Genomic DNA, 16,784 nt, shown 5'->3' with positions numbered 1-16,784 from the left:
TTTCACAACTAAATTCTGTCTCCTGATGGAGCATTAACACCCATGTAAATGTGCATGGTAATTTAGCCTGCTGGAGTGGGACTAAATGGTGTTAATGTAGTTTAAATTAAAGTGGCGGCAGCCTGGAGGTGGAACATTGTTGGTTGCCATTGAGTGGACCATTCTTACTCCATCCAGCTTGACCACTAAAAATGTAATGGATCCACTTAAAAAAAAAAAGTAGTTCAAAAGATTTAGAGTTAAATACTGGATATATGTTCATGCAGAAGGGGTGCAATAGTGTCCACCGTGAAACTGCAAATGGAAATGCATGCTTGCTACATGCTTCATTCAGTAAGACGTTTGTGACATCGAGTTCTATTTTCCCAGGATTAAAAGTAAATCTCGATCAAAGCCTGTTGATCAAGATTTGCTATTTCAGCCACCTTGAACTTCTGCAAACTCAAAATTCATTTTAAAAATTTAGCCAGAGGTTGAAACACAATGCACTCGGAGAGATCAGGACATATATTGCAGCAAATGCATTTTAGCTTGTACTAAACACAGGAACAAATATCAACTTGAATACAGAAAAAAAGACCATAAATTAACTGCAATGACTGAAGTCAAGTCTTCATACTAACTGCATTGCTTTTCCTGCAAAATATTAAAGTTAGACTTACATCAGTATAAACTGTGTTAAAGAAAGCTTCCACAAGCATACAATCCATCCATCTATTAATCATTCATGCTACAAAATATAGGGCTGACTGTACAAAGACACTGACCAGAAGAAATTTATGCAAGAAGAAAATGCAGCATTTATATTATTTTACATTGATAACATGTGATACTATAATTGATCACAATGAAAATGAGTAAACATCAAAATAGAATGCGAACTTCACCTGGTGTGCATGTTTACAATGCGTTGGGTTTAAGAATATACATTACAGTATCTTCAAAGAAAGATTAAAAATAGAAGAAGAAACAATTTGGTGCTGGAGGTATGTACTATTGCATAGACCTACAACATGTATTTTCTTGATAAATCTCGAGCAACATATGTCCATTTCATAATCCAAATTGCACAATACATGTGTATGAATGTGAAAGAAAAAATTTCAGATTAATTTTGACAACATAATTACAAAAAATAAAAATAACAATCCATCACTACGTTTTATCAAAAGTCCTCTGAAAGTCATCACTTATAGTGATAAATACATATATAATGCGTATGTGTGTCGGTGCCCAGCAGAAGAAAATTAATGAAACACTTTATAAACAATATGTTGATATTGAAGCCAGCAAAAATGCAAAACATAAAAACAGAGCTGTTGCAAAGCATCGTCTACCCACTTGTGTAGAGACTTAATAATAGTGGGGCCAATATAAACAATTCTGTGGTTTTAAAAAGACTGATTAAAAAATACTTATCCATGCTGTATTGTACACACCATTAGAAAAAAATAACTACAATAATACAAGATTTGTGAATGAATGTACAGCATAGAAACTAAATATGCAAAAGGGAAGAGGTAGCAATAGCATACATGGGTAAAAATTCTTGAACTTGTGATTACAAAAAGAATGTAAAAAATAGCATGAAAGGCAGTTTTACTGTCAGCAATTAGGGGATGAACTAAAATTTATTTCTTTATCTCAGCATTACTTTTCCACACACAATACAAATCAAGTTTTTATAAGCAAAATAAAGTGTATCCATTCATTCATGACAGCACACGTTCACACTGTATCTTATAAAACAGCCAATCCCCATTTACCATATCTAACATAGATTAGACTACAAATGCACTACACAATAAAAAATACTATTACAATGCTGATAGTACCTCTATTCAAAAGCAAAATCTTACACAAGTCTTTCCCAATATCAGGTATATGGCTCCTAGCTGGCTCTCAAATTTGGTAAGCATAACAAAAGCCTAAAATCCTCCATCAATGATAAAGCCAAAAAAAACAACAAAAAAAAAACAAAAACTATCCAGGAGGACCTGGATGATGCAATACATGTTTGCAAAGGCTGCAACTTCTTTAAAAACCACAAACCACTAGTACAGAGCATATGTCCCTCTGGAACTTTCTGAGTGCACATATTTGTCAGCATAACATGCTAAAATAGTAGGTCATCTTACCGCAGGTATTAGAACGTTAACCTTTTAGCAGTACACACATGCACGGATGTTGTGGCAGCAAAAAACACTGATATCTGAACCAAAAATGGTTCACAATTAAAATAAGTCTTTCTTAAATTTTCATGCAAACAGTATGCTCGTCTGTTTCAGACTGAAAAATTCTGGGTCTTCTGACCATTTATTTGATTAATTATCTACGTCCAAATAACTGTGAATAAAAGGCTAATCAAAATGCAAACAAACACACCCAGATATGGTGAAGTGGTGAAGTACTTTTACAAGAATTCAAAGACAAATATAACACAATGTTCTGACACCCAAAGAAGAGATTCATAGCAGCTGTCAACCAAAACGCATGGCAGTACTGTCTACCTTTCATCTAAAAAAAAAGCTGCAGTTTGTAGGTTACATAAATTAAAAAGCGCATTTGGCACAAAAGATTCTGTAATACCATGTGCAGTCATGTACAAGCTTTCAAAGAAGCAAATAGCAGGAGGATTAAACTGTAAGAAAGACGTCCTTGAAGCTATTTGACGAAAGCTAATAACAGTGAATGATGTGTTGAAAGGAAATATAAAAACAAACTACCATGCCAAGCAGAACCGATAGTTTGAAGATAAGCAAGCTACTTTAATGAAGCCTTATACATCAAAAATATCACATTAGGTACGACACCATTATAATAAAACAACATAACTTGATAACGAGGCTTAGAAAAAAAAAATACATGGCTATTTACGAAATCAAGGATATCAATAAAAATGAACAGAGTTGATGCAATAGTACATATGACTAGCAACTTGCACACATTTGTATACATAGTCAATGCTGGAAGCAGTATCCATGCTTGAAGCCTGGTTTTGGGAAAAGAGCAAGGAAACACGAACCCAATTTCCATCCTCAAGGTCTGAAAAACATTCACACCAAAAAAATAAAATAATTAAACTTATCAAGAATAGCATTTTGTATAAAAGGGGGGAAATACAAAACTTTTTCAAAGGATGAAAAAGAAACATTTGTATTTATTTTAAGGAAATATACTCACGTTATTTCAGTGCTATTTAAAGGTTCTGGAAAAAAAAAGAAAAAAGTTTCAAACATTAAACTGAATGTATGTCTCAGCACAAAATTGCAGTTGAAACAGTACAGTGAATAAATGCAGTCAAAAACAGCAAACACAAAATCTGTGTATGTGTATTATGTATGTGCACACATGTGTCATCAAAAATGTAGCTTTAAATTCATTGATTTTTATGGTTAAGGCATGTCAGTTATGAGTGAAGGGGGAAAAAAATATATTGAAATGTTTAAAATATATATATTGAAATGTTTATACAAAATCTTTTTAAATAAAAACATGATAGGGTGTGGGGAGAGAAGAATGAATGAATGAAAATTGAAATCAATAAGAAGAAAAACATAGGGAGAGGAGAGGGAAGAATAATGATAAATTATATTTAATAAATATGAAAAAAATATGTAAAACCATAATCAGCCAATTTTGAGAAAAAATATAGTGAAACCTGCTCATTAGTGAAAGCTTGGCATCTTTCGAACAAAGAGTAGTCATTTCTTACTCATATAAATGAATGGCCTTGCTGCATCATATAACTAACTACATATGAGTTTAAAGTATTGTTATCAATTAAAAACAAAATTTTGAACCTCTTATTAATGGCTTAGTCAAATACGTACACTATCACTTGGGAAGGGATTAAGAAAATTCCCTCCAATCTCTCCTTCCTCTCGAGGAGTCCCAGGTGGATTACTCATGCCTCCACTGAGGTTGTTGGGAGAATTCTAATAAGAATATATCAATGGGTGGAGAGGAGGGGATGGGGGAGCTCATTTAGTATTTGAAGAAAAACAAAAACAAAAGTCACACAATATAATACAATATTTTTGATTGCATAATTGCACCAGAGAAATTGATGAAAGAAAAGTGAAAATTGTGCATTTGACCTTGCATGCTGTGTTCTATTTAATTTATTTATCTATTTAACATTTGATTCTCATTTGCATGTCCACTTGATGATGCCAGTAATGATGAGCCATGGCCCCATGCATGTTAAAGTCTACAGCCAATGAGTACTTCACGTGTTCTATATCTCTCTTATGTAGGCACTTGTTGTCAATTTCAAATGATTGGCAAGGGTCAGTCAAACTGCATTCTTAACATATTGCGTGCCATCCGTGGCAACTGCTGCCCCACCTCACAACATAACTGATCTAAGTACATGAGGTCTAACTTGATATCATTGACAACGATATCTCAAAAAAATATACAGACAGGGTAATCAAGTTACCTTCGCCATTCCATCCATATCCCCAGAGCCTTAAGAAGAAGAAGAAAAAAGACAAAGATTAGAATTCAGATGAGGCATAGTCCAAAAGATGCTAAACATAAAAACAAAAATGAAACATAACCTTATGAAACTCAAGCACATAACTTACCAAGTGATCCATTCATGTGCGACTCCATCCCTGCCATTCCTCCAATGGGCCCGTCAGACCCAGGACCCATGGAAAACTGTATAACAATAAAATAAACCCAAAATCTCAAAATATATTTGCATCATCTTGAAATAGTAATTTGAGAAATACAACATAAAACACATAAAAGGTACAGTAAAAGGTGTTTGCATCCTCAAGGGAATAAGTCAGAAAGTGTTGAAAAGTGTTTTACAGTAAAGTTATATAAAAGGGAAACATGAACATCAAAAATAAAATTAGTATCAATGTTTGCCATTACATGCATCCCATTAGCAATGCATAATGCCTTAACATTCGCTATCCCACGCATGTGAAGCGAAAAGCAGGCTAATGCAATTGGTTCATGTCTGTCCGTCTTAACAATTTATGATCGTCAGTTTATGATCGAGGAACAGCTTATTTAAATTGAATATTATGTTTTGAACACGAATTGGAACATGAATAGGAAGATAAGTTTGCCGTTTTATCGTTCCTCGGCTCTGAATTTGTCCCGATTACATGTGCGCAGAGGAGTGAGATAATATTTTTACTCTGTCTGTCTCTCCTTTCCTAGCAGTCAAACAAAATTTAAAAAAAAGTCATTCCAAGCAGGAAACTTAGTTTTTAAGGAATGCAATGGAGTCGTGGTGAAGCAGTATGGGAAGAAGGACCTGTACCTAGGCTGCAGGATGGCCCAGAGTTATACACACTCACCTCAGCTGTATAGCTTGGGTTTGAATCTCGGCCCAGCTACAAACTGTCATCCTGGTGTCTTGCTGGCAGGATGAAGCATCAATGTGTGTGCCATCCTTCGGATGGATGTTCAACTGGGCATCACATCTGCCGGCATTAGTTGGTGGACGTTAACGATCCCACATTGTTCTTTGCGAAGAATAGGTGAGCTATTGCCAGCACCCTGAACAAATTCCAAAATTCCTGCTCTGACCTGCAGGGGGCATTGAGGGCTCGATTGAGCTGATGCCTCAGCCAATTATGCTACTCACATGCATGTGCTGCATTTGGAAGAAGATGACCTGTACCACTGGAAGTTTAATTGTAAGCTGTTTATTGACAACAGGGTACATGAGGTGCCAATGGTCAAGATTGAGTTGTATACTCCTTATTCAATGTGTGCAGTTGATGCCCAGTACCTGCAGGATGCAATCTACAATTTGATAGTTGGCAAGTCAATGTATGTAGAGGTAGGCCATCGGATGATATGGAAGCAGCCGAATGAGGTGACCACGCCGGCCCAAGTCCACGAGATTCCTCAGCTTACTCTTGTGGTTTCAGCGGTGTCCAGATGTCCCATTGTGGACAGGGACCAGCTAACCAGGTTTTAGCAGGAGGATGTATCACTCCAAGGTTATCGAAATCAGAATGAAATACTTGGGGGAGGAGGGGAAGAAGTGTCCTTATAAGAGAGATGGGTGGGAGTGTGCACGTTCTTAAATCCAAGGGCAAATCTGGGACGTCTGCCAAGTGACAGTGCCGGTTCCACTCCATTAAGCAGTGCTGGAGGCGTCTTTCAATTCAACCATGGAGGGTGTAAGAGGGAGGGCAATTTAGACAAAATGGTGATGTCAACAGATTTTGTCAGTCTTGAGACAACTGTCAGAGGACTTTTCAGAAGGGCCATGTACCGAAAACTCCATTGGAGTGTGATGCCATCAATTGACATTCCATTCAGGCAATATACTATTTGATCTAGTGGGTGAGAATGGTGCCGCTGCATCCCTACCTTTATGGACTATGCTGCGCCACCAGAGACCCAGTGGCCATTCTGTTGAAGAACATTAGAACAGTCAGTGGTCTATGCTCACGTGGAACTGTACAGTCGCCAGGGAGTCCCAGATAGTGATTTGGGTAGGCCATTTGTGTCAACAGTACATGTAAGAAGTGAAGAAGTGTCAACATCAGCTACACATTCCTATGGCATCGACTGTTGGATGTACATCAACTCAGGACAGGCCTCACCGCCTCGTGTGTGACTGTATGGTAGGTAGATAACCTTAATGGGACTCTCAAAGCTATGCTGAGAGGTTGTGTCAGGAGCAATGGAGGCAATGACTTCAGGATGCAGGATGATACACCAATTCACTACCTTTCACCGAACAGAGAGGATATGCAGTAGTCGATGGCATTCAAACAACTCGTACTCAAACATATCAAGACCACCAGACCCGAGTAAGTGGTTTGTGCTCTGGACCGATGCGTCTGACATTTGAGCTGCTCCTTTGCACAGACACAAGGGCAAACGCTTCCCAGTGAGTTTTGCAAGGAAGAAGCTGATGAATACACAGAAGAATTACTTACCCATTGAGAATTACAGAAGGACTTGTCATTGTTTGGGACATCAAGAGATTTCTGATGCATCTCTATGGGACTAAATTTGTTTAGCAAATTCGAATCAGCCTTTGGTGGACAGGGATAAGGCAAAGTCTCATTAAGAGAAGCAGGAGATGGCCTATATTTCTACAAAACTATTGGTTTAAGATATAGATAATCAAGATGAATGTTAGAGAAGATTAATTAACCAGGGTTGTTTAACCTGGATTTTCAACTAGAAAATATTGACGTTTGAATTGCTGACTCTCCCGAATGTTTCTTGGTGGATTTCATTTTTAAAATGTTTGGTGTTATTGTGTTCAGTGTATGGTTAATGCTAGTACACTTATGATTCAATGTGGAAGGAATATTTTCTTATAGGCGACTCTATTGTTTGTTGAACCTAGCTGCTGATTGTGAAAGTTGAGTAGAGTACAAAGGTGGCAAGTATAAATATTGTACATATATTTTGCAGGCTGTGGAAAAGTCGGTAATGTTCAGGGGTGTTGTTGCTGCTTCTGAATATGGAATGATCTCATAGTATCGAACAGTTTCTGGTTCCTTCTACATGTAGACCCAACTCGTACTTACGAGTGGTTTCGTAGAGCGATGGCCTTTCAGCAATGTTCTTAAGTGGTGTATCTAAATCGTAAAATGGAGTTGCGCAACCAGGGAGGGGGAGGTGCAGAGAGAAGAGGCAATAATTATTTGCTTTTGATGTGCACAGCACCAAGGAGTGTAAATTGCTTGTGTCGAATCTTTTAAACGCAAGTTTAAACGCAGCCCGACTGCTGGTTGGACATCAACCAATCATAGAACCTTAGGTTTTGTGACAAAAATAGTTGACGAAACCCCTTAGCAAAATACAATGCATTATTTAGTTTGATAGCAAAGTTTACATTTAGTCAATATTAAACTGCGTCGGAGTGGCGGCCTGTCCAGGACTGTGGCCCCTAGCTAAGGAAAAACTGCCTCGGCCACCCTATGCGTCTGAAGACACTAAAGAAATGGTTCTTCTTCAATATTAAAGCTTACATTTGGACGGTTTGCTCCAGGTGGTACAGGGGTCATCATTGTGTACATATTTTCATTAGATCCAGTTGATTCTGCAAGATGGGGGAAGAAATTAGCATGGAATAAACAATGCAAGTAACATTCAAAGTATCCCTTTGTCCCTCAGTTGCAATCAGTTAATTTGAGGTCTGCAATTTCATTCATATTACATTTTAGTAGGCTAAGTAACTTGTTATCTCGTACATGTGCACAATTGATCACATAAACAATGTAGCAGTCATATAACCAATCTCATTACCCTCCTTTGCCTCCCTCCCCATTTCCCCACTCTCACCATGCCTCTGTTTCTAAACCAATCCGGGCAAGAATTGGCAGAATCATATCTCACCACAACCTCCGACATATGGAAGTAGACAGACATTAGTTTTGCCTATTTTCTTTGGATTCATCTTCAGATAACTCACCTCCAGGACTTGGCATGATAGGTGTTCCTGGAGGACCCCCACTGCCAGGAGGACCCTAGATGTTGCATACAACCAACACAAATATTAAAAACTTCATTATTTTCACGTCTGCTTTCAATCACACAGCTTTGTCACGTAAAACATAAATGTGTAAATCGCATTGTATAATATATGAATGATCATTTTAAGGCCAGTTTTCCCCGCTATGGCGGGGGGTAGCCTTGCGGGTCCCATGACCTCATGGTTCCCTTTTTGAGGCAATGTTTTTATGGCCGGATGCCCTTCCGACGCCAACCCTTTTTTTTTTTTTTTTTTTTTTTTTGTATACAAGATCGAGGCTCGTGAAAGAGCGAACATTAATCACACAGAAAGACAAACAGACACACAAAACAAATAACATCGGGAGCGGTAGACAAGATGGGGAGAGAGGGGGAAGGACACAAACACAACATTTGAGAGCAGGGACCGAGAGACATGGAGACATGGAGAGAACTGTGGGAGGGAGAGGGCTTTGGGGGAGAGGCATGGGAAGGGGGGGGGGGGGGTGGGAGAGGTATAAAACATATGGACACTGCCAAGACTTCCAGGAAAGAAGTTGGAATTTCAAACAAGGTGGATCTGGGGTGAATTAGTGGGGGTAGAAAAGATCAAGGTTTTGGATGGGGGAAGATAAAAGATGGTGGTGAACAGCTGTTTTGAAGACCTGGAGGGAGGAGTGTGATTGAAGTGAGTGTGGGAGTTTGTTCCAGAGGCGGGAGAAAAGAGGAATGAAAGAGTGAAGGTGAGCAGAGAGCCGAGATTTCGGCAGTTTAACCATCAGAGGGTGGCTGGCAGATCTTGTGCGACCTGTAGGAATATTTGGGGGACAGAGCACAGAGAGAGCTGGGGGAGCAAGGCCGGAGAGGAGTCGGTAGAAGACAGAAAGACCACCTACCTGCCTGCGGTGAGTGAGTGAAAGGCCCTCAGAGATAGCTTCATCGCGGGAGATTCCAATGATTCTGAAAGCTTTGGATTCAACAGCGTGAAGCCGAGCCAGGTGTGAGGCAGGAGCACCAGCCCATAGGGGAGAACAGTATTCCATTGAGCTGCGGATGAAAGCCTTGTATGTGGTGAGGAGCTCAGGTGTGCCTAGGAAGGACTTCGCACGACGGAGGATGCCCAGTCGGCGACTGGCTTTGGAGGCCAGCTTGGAAATGTGGTTTTCCCAAGAAAGATCATGGCAGATGGTGAGACCCAAAAGCTTGAGCGACAGAACTTCTTGGAGAGGATTGTTGAGAAAGTAGATGGGAGGGTTGTCCAGTCGATCTTTTCGGAGAGACATAGTAAGAGTGTGAGATTTGTCAGGATTGAAAGACATGTTCCACATGTTTGACCAGTCTGTGATTTTGTCCAGGTCTTCAGAGAGTGAGGAGGCTGCAGACTGCCGATCTGAGGGAAGAGGAATGGAGCGGCAGAGAGTGGAGTCATCAGCAAAGAGATACAGAGGATTTTCCAGAGAGTCGGAGAGATCATTGATAAAGACCAGAAAAAGCACAGGGCCTAGCACACTGCCTTGGGGAACTCCAGCCTGAACGGGAAGGGGAGATGAGAGAAATCCATTCAGGGCCACACGTTGACTACGACCAGAGAGGAAGTCCGCAAGCCATGCATGGAGATTTCCATGGATACCATAGGAGGAGAGTTTGGTAAGCAGAGCTGGGTGCCAGACCGTATCGAAGGCACGTGATATGTCAAGGGAGACAGCTCTGATTTCCTGTTTGGCATTGAGGACCTCCATCCATTGTTGAGACAGCAGAAGCAGCATGTCCAGAGTAGAGTGCCCTGGTCTGAAACCAAATTGATGATCAGAGATCAAGCCATTGGAGAAGAGGAAAGATTTCATATCCGAAGCAATGATGGATTCCATGACTTTGCTGATAATTGGGAGCAGACTGATTGGTCTGTAGTTGCAAGGATCTGTTTTTGCACCTTTTTTGTGTAAAGCGGTAATGTTTGCTGATTTCCAGGATGCTGGCAGATGACCTTGAGCAAAAGATAGGGTGAAAAGAACAGAGAGAGGGTGAGATAGAGCGGCAGAGCAGGATTTTAGGACCCGTGGGCTGATGCCATCTGGTCCAGTTGCAGAATCAGAGTCGAGGTTTGACAAAAACTCCTCCACCTTGTCAGGAGAGAAGGTCACCGAGTCCAGGAGCAGTTTGGTTCGACTGGGAAAGGTGGGAACAGAGAGAGATGGGTTTGGGACTAAGGATTTTGAGGCAAACACAGAGTTGAGGCATTCGGCTTTGTCACGTGCGATGTCAACTGTGTGGCCATTTGAGGTAAGGGAGGGGATGGAGGGGGAACAAACACCAGAAACGGATTTGACCAGACGCCACCAGGATTTGGAGGAAGGAGACAGGTTTGAGAGTTCATTCTTGAGTGAGGAGAGATAGTGCTTCCTGGCACTCCTGAGGGTAGACACACACTTGTTCCGAGCTTGGTGGAAGGAACTGAGATTTCCTTCAGTTGGATTAGCCTTCCAAGAGGCAAAGGCAAGTTGTTTCAGGGCAACTGCCTCACCACAAGATTCAGTGTACCATGGACGGGAGGAAGGGTAAGACAACTGAAGGCGAGATGGGATAAATCTGTGCATGAGAGAGATCAGTTTGCTTTGGAAGAATTCCCAGGAAGAATTGATGTCAGAGGCAGTGGAGATGGGAGACCAATCCAGACGATTGATGGCTGCTTGAAGACCGTCCCAGTCGGCCTGAGTGAAATGCCAGACTCGTCGACGCTGAGGAGGCTCTCTGAGAATGGCCAGAGAGATGTCCACTTTGACAAGCACATGATCAGAAGAACCGATTGGAGCAGAAGAAGAGCAGCAGACATTAGCAGGGAAGTTAGTCATAACCAAGTCTAGAAGAGAAGATACTCCATTGGCTGAGATCCGGGTCGGGAAATTGACAGATTGTGTCAATCCCAGTGAGTCACAGAAGTCCTTTGCTGAGGTGCCATGACTGGTGAGAGAGGAACCCACACCCAACCAGGTGGCATGATGACAATTGAAGTCACCACATATGAGGAAGAGAGAGTTGGGATGAGTGGATAGAAGTTGGTCCATGTTGTCAGACAGTGAAATGTAGATGGAGTCATCACTGTTTGGGGAACGGTACAGAACACATATGAACAAAAGGTGGGAGCGGAGAGGAAGCCGTAGCCAGAGGTACTCCTGGGGGTGAGGAGGAGAGAGGGCAGTGCAAGGAGAGTGAGGAAGAGAGTTTTTGATAAAGATAGCCACCCCACCACCAGGCCGAGGCTCAGGTCCATCATACCGGAGGAGGGAGTAACCAGGAAGAGATATTAAGGAATCAGAGACATCTTGAAGGAGGAAAGTCTCTGTTAAGCAGATCAAGTCTGGATTGTCAGAAGCAACCTGTATGGAGAGATCAGTCAGGTTTGAGCGAAGGCCCCGGATGTTTGAGGTCCATACCGTTAATGAAGAGAGAGGGGGAGCATCGGGTACAGGACAGGGGAGGGGAGAAGTAGGGTAAGATGAAGGATGAGAGGGGGGGGTAGGGAGAGCAGTTGTTAGTGTGTCAGCGATTGCAGAAGAGTTCCAAGAAAGGGAAGGATGAGGAGGATGAAAGGTTTGAAGGTGAAGGGATGAGGCACAGTGAGGGGTTGTTTGAGGGGGGGGGCAGAGGAAAGAAGAAGGTTGGGGGGGGTGGAGGTATGAGATAGAAGGGAGACGAAGTGGGGAGGAGGCAGCTTTGAGGAGGAGGGGGGAGGAGGGAGAATTGGAGAGGAATGGTATGGGGGGAGATTTGAATGGGAGGGGTTGGGGGGGAGTTTTGAAGTGGAGGAGTGAGGGGGGAGTTTGGGAGGGGAAGGGCAAGGGGGGAGTTCAGGAGTGGAAGGGCAAGGGGGGAGTTCAGGAGTGGAGGGGCAGGGGGGGAGTTTAAGAGTGGCGGGGCAAGGGGGGAGTTTAGGAGTGTAGGTGCAAGGGGAGGGATTTGGATGGGAGGGGCAAGAGGGGAGTTTAGAAAGTGGATGATTAATGAAAGACGAACATTGAAAACAAATTGGGTTTGTTGTGATTTTCAAGTTAGCAATCCGGTTCAGAATGATGGAGGAGGGATGGAATGAATGTGAATTTAGACCATGTAGTGAGGGAGACGTATAAGATATTGAATTTCTTTTTTTTGAGGTGGAATGAGTTGGAGAGGAAATTGAGAAAAGCCTTTTAAATAGGAAGAAAAACAGCGTGTTGTAAAATACCACTGAGTAAAACACTGAAGGGGAAAGGTTATACATATTTAAATAATATTTAAACAGAACCGTGAACAATCTTATGTGCACAAAAATACCAACGGGGGGGGGGGGGGGGGGGGGAGAGCCGAGAGGGACCACCACGAGTCACGTGAAGGGCAAACGGTGGATGGCAAGGAGTTAATGGGGGCGGGGCGAACAGCACACCTGGACAGAAAATACAGGATGAGTCAACAGTACACGTGGAGAAAGGAAAATAAATGTTTTTGGTTTTTTTTTTGTTTGTTTGGTTTTTGGGGGTGGGGGGGGGGGGGAGGTGGGGATTTAGAACGTTAGACAGAGTATTATGTTCGGGGTAGAAGGGAAAAAAACTAAGAGCCAAGCAAAACACGATTAAGATAACAAACACCGACGGGGGTACAACTACAAGGCCGCACACGAGGAGCAGAACACGATTAAATAATTACAAGTTACAGGAAATTCAAACCAAAAGTAACTATAATCAAAACAACAACGCATGGACGATAAAATAACGAGTTGAAATTTGACAATCTATCTGGGGAAATGGGGGAGAAACACGTGGTCGAAGAACGAACGAACGAACGAATAAGAATGAATAAACGAATGAGAACAGAGAAGGAAATGTCTTTTTTTGGGATTTTTTTGAGTTGTGATTTACACAAGGAAGAGGGCTATGGGGTGAAAAGATTGGGAAAACAGAGAACGAAAGTTATTGGATCACAAAAACACGGACCGCTGAGAGAAAAACAAAGCCTCAAGGTTGTACAGTGTTCACTGTACAACTACAAGGCCTCAAAACACGACCCGAATTAACACGATTTTCAATACAGGTATGAAAGATTTGCAGCTCCACTTAGTCGGCTCTTATGATGCGCAGGGATACTGTGTACCTATTCTAAATTTGGGTACACACCGGGATCATTCATCCCATCAAGCTGGTACTCAAATCCCATTATGTTGCAATAAATTCTTATATAGCTTATGGAGACGGTTTTCCATCCATTAAACCTTTTCAAAGCGAGAACACTTTTTTTAACATCACATAATGCATAAAAACATACCCCATAGCTTCCAGGTGATGATGCTGAGAATGGGGTCTGGTGAAGGAAATTGCAAGTTCAAGGTAAGTTTCACATGTGACAAAAAATATTTGAAAAGAGAAATGGAGCATTCTACAAAATACAAGTTTAACATAAAAAAAAAAAATGCAAGGATCCAAAAAAGTACCAAAATGAATTTTAAAAAATTCAGTTCAGAAATTTATAAAATTAAAACAGGGTAAGCCATACCCAGGGACACAGAGTTTGGAATGCAAACACCAATGGGTTCATATGGGCAGAAATGGTAGAGTCTGATGGTGTGAAATATGGGAGCGACCATTGAAAAACTGTAAGAGCCACCAGTGTGATGAGAGTGCATATCAACAGTTTAATGGAGCTATGGCGAAGCATACATGTTTTAACTCCATCATCAGAAAAAAGTTGTTTGGATGGCAAACGAGTTAATGCAGAAGTTGAAGAACGAGTTGGTATACAATTGTGAAAGAACGTCATCCATACAAGTTCTCATGTCAGCTCGTTCTCATGCAGCGAACAGTTCAAACTTAGAACATGACAGCCACTGCTGTCGATCGTAAAGGCTGATGTTTCATTAACCCATTTTGTTGACACCTTAGGGCCAACGCAATGCACCAAGATTGTCAGCAACAGTTTTTGATAATCGTGTAACGTAAACATAAACTAGGTTTTCATTTGCATCAGCGACAATCGTAAAAGTTAAACATGTTCAAGTTTTAATGATGAGTTATCATGTATCATGATGCATCGCAATGTGTAAGGGTCTCCGACAATCACCGATGTCGTGCAATTGTGGAGGATTTCATTGAATTCCCTATCCTGATGGTCGCAGCAGCGACACACTGACCCATTTCCAGTCCTGGTGGCCAACTATCTGACTTTGGAGCATCTGTTATCATAATATTCTATAGATGTTTGACCTTGCAAAACATTATTTCCCTATGAGGCTTTGACTTGCCAACTCTGTACAAATTTCTCTTCGAGACGGCAGTCCGTGTGGAGGGACATGAGCTGTTGTTTGGAGTTATCCTGACCCTAGCGGAACATATATTAAGCCGAATGCGGGTTGTTGATGGCTGAGATGTTGGTGCTGGCTATGTAAGAACCATGAGTGTCATCCAAAAGTGGTGTTACTGGCCTAAACGCTACGTCTCCCATGCATGTATCCTTATCTATTAATAAATCTCTTGTAAACTGTCCGATTTGAGACGAGGTGCTTATTAAACCCACGACAGATGGCGACGAGTATGGGATCCAGCCTGGAGGGGAGAGGGACTGGGTCGTTTCTCGATGGCAGCAAGGTTTCCGGGCGCCCACTAAATGGTGAGAACTTTCTTGGTAGAATGGTAACTTCTGCTGCCATTGAGTGAAGGATCCTGTCTTGGCTTTATCTCTGGCACGGATTCAAAGGAAAGTTAATGGGGAACGGACAGGGTGAAGAGATTTATTAAAGATAAGGGGGTAAGGTACAAGTGGCTTGGGGCCCGAGCACTTGTGAGTGTTTCCAGGGGAAACAGCCTGGACACTCAGACGCGCTGTGAGTGTTTCAAGAAGCAGCCTTGAAAGAAAGTCTGGACACTCGCACGCGTGGGAGGTCCGGCAGGAGTGTCACAGTTGGATGCGTTGTGAGCATCTCTTTAAGGGACAGGTGGTACCTGCACACTCGGACGCTCGCTACACTCTGCCTCGAGGACCTGAACGACCGCAACACTCTTCGGGTATTGCCGTGCACCCGTCAGTGGAGGAAGTCGGATAAGGGGCGTCTCCTTTAAACTAACGGGTTGCGGAGTAAGGGAGGAAATACCAGTAAGATGGGTAATGAACAAGGAACATCTGGTGAAAGGAGAAGAAAAATGATCACCAAATCTAAGGTACACTGGGAGCCATTCGGCTGGTGGGCTGAGAAATTTCTCTGTCGAAGGGATGATAGGTAGATATGACAGGGGATTCAGTCAGATCAGGCACTCAAATTAAACATGGGGTAGGTTTTGGATATTTTGGAAACATTATGTTCCTGAGAGACGGGAATGAGTGAGTAGTCACAAGTGAAGGCACGTGCTACACAGAGGAGGTCCCTCCCCATGAAGTCCCCACGGAGCATGAGAGGAGGCATGAAGTCAGAGGAGGCCTCTCCACATCTGGGAACAAGGTACGACACATTGATTTGGATGATTCGTGTAAAAGGTGTCTTGCTACCCAAATTAGCCGAACCCAGCTCGTTCTCCAATGAATGCGAGCTTAAATGTATGGATTCGCGAATAAAATGGATCTTTATGAGATGGTGTGTTTTGGTGTGTTTTGCATCTTCAGGATATGAAGGGTCGTCAAAGGTCTGAGGAGTCTCAGCAGTCAGAACGTAATTAATGGGTGTCGATTTTATTTGAAGAAGAAGACGTTTTTGGTAGCAATAAGGTTGGCCGTACGCCGCATTAAGGTTGGCCGCATATGGGGAATGAATGCTTGTGATCGGATCACACGACTCCATTGGCAGTGCCGGGCGGTCGTGTGGAGCGAGTCGGAGTCGCGCACTGGGCGAGCGGCGGTCAGGTCTGGGGGTGTTTTTGGCCCCCACCTTCCTCCCTCGCGCAGATCAGCAGGCGATCGAGTGGACAGTCTGGCTACTCTGTCGTAAAGTCCAGATCGGTGGAGTGTTACAGTGGTGGTTGTCCTTCTGGAAGTTTCTCCCATCTCCACACAGGATTTCTGGAGCTCAGTCAGAGCGACCTTGGGGTTCTTGGTCACCTCTCTTACTTACCAAGGCCCTTCTCCCCCGATTGCTCAGTTTGGCTGGGCGGGCAGCTCCAGGAAGAGTACTGGTTGTTCCAAACTTCTTTCATTTAAAAATTATGGAGGCCAATATGCTTTGGGAACCTTCAATGCGGCAGAATTTTTTTTGTAGGCTTTCCCAAATCTGTACCTCGACACAATCCTGTCTCTGAGCTCTGCAGGCAGTTCCTTCGACCTCATGGCTTGGTTTTTGCTCTGATGTGCATCGTCAGCTGTGAGACCTTATATAGACAGGT

General features: G+C 42.4%; 1 protein-coding gene across 4 annotated transcripts in view; it reads right to left on the bottom strand.

Annotated features, from left to right (window-relative positions):
• Positions 1-492: 492 nt before the first annotated feature.
• The window catches only part of LOC137411203 (single-stranded DNA-binding protein 2-like), a 104,223-nt gene continuing 87,931 nt past the window's right edge, over positions 493-16,784 (bottom strand). For all 4 annotated transcript variants that reach the window (XM_078769679.1, XM_068096611.2, XM_078769690.1 and 1 more), the window contains exons 12-19: positions 13,747-13,782; positions 8,417-8,471; positions 7,974-8,044; positions 4,593-4,668; positions 4,445-4,473; positions 3,834-3,938; positions 3,184-3,208; positions 493-3,045 (exon numbers count right to left, since the gene is read on the bottom strand). In XM_078769679.1, coding sequence (XP_078625805.1) covers positions 3,200-3,208; positions 3,834-3,938; positions 4,445-4,473; positions 4,593-4,668; positions 7,974-8,044; positions 8,417-8,471; positions 13,747-13,782 — 381 coding nt within the window. In that variant the 3' untranslated portion in view covers positions 493-3,045; positions 3,184-3,199. The remainder of the gene's footprint in view (positions 3,046-3,183; positions 3,209-3,833; positions 3,939-4,444; positions 4,474-4,592; positions 4,669-7,973; positions 8,045-8,416; positions 8,472-13,746; positions 13,783-16,784) is intronic.

Source organism: Myxine glutinosa, chromosome 1 (assembly GCF_964187855.1).
Source record: "Myxine glutinosa chromosome 1, kmMyxGlut1.1, whole genome shotgun sequence".
Lineage (NCBI taxonomy): Eukaryota > Metazoa > Chordata > Myxini > Myxiniformes > Myxinidae > Myxine > Myxine glutinosa.
The sequence above is the reverse complement of the archived record's forward strand: the minus strand, read 5'-3'. Positions and strand labels throughout refer to the sequence as shown.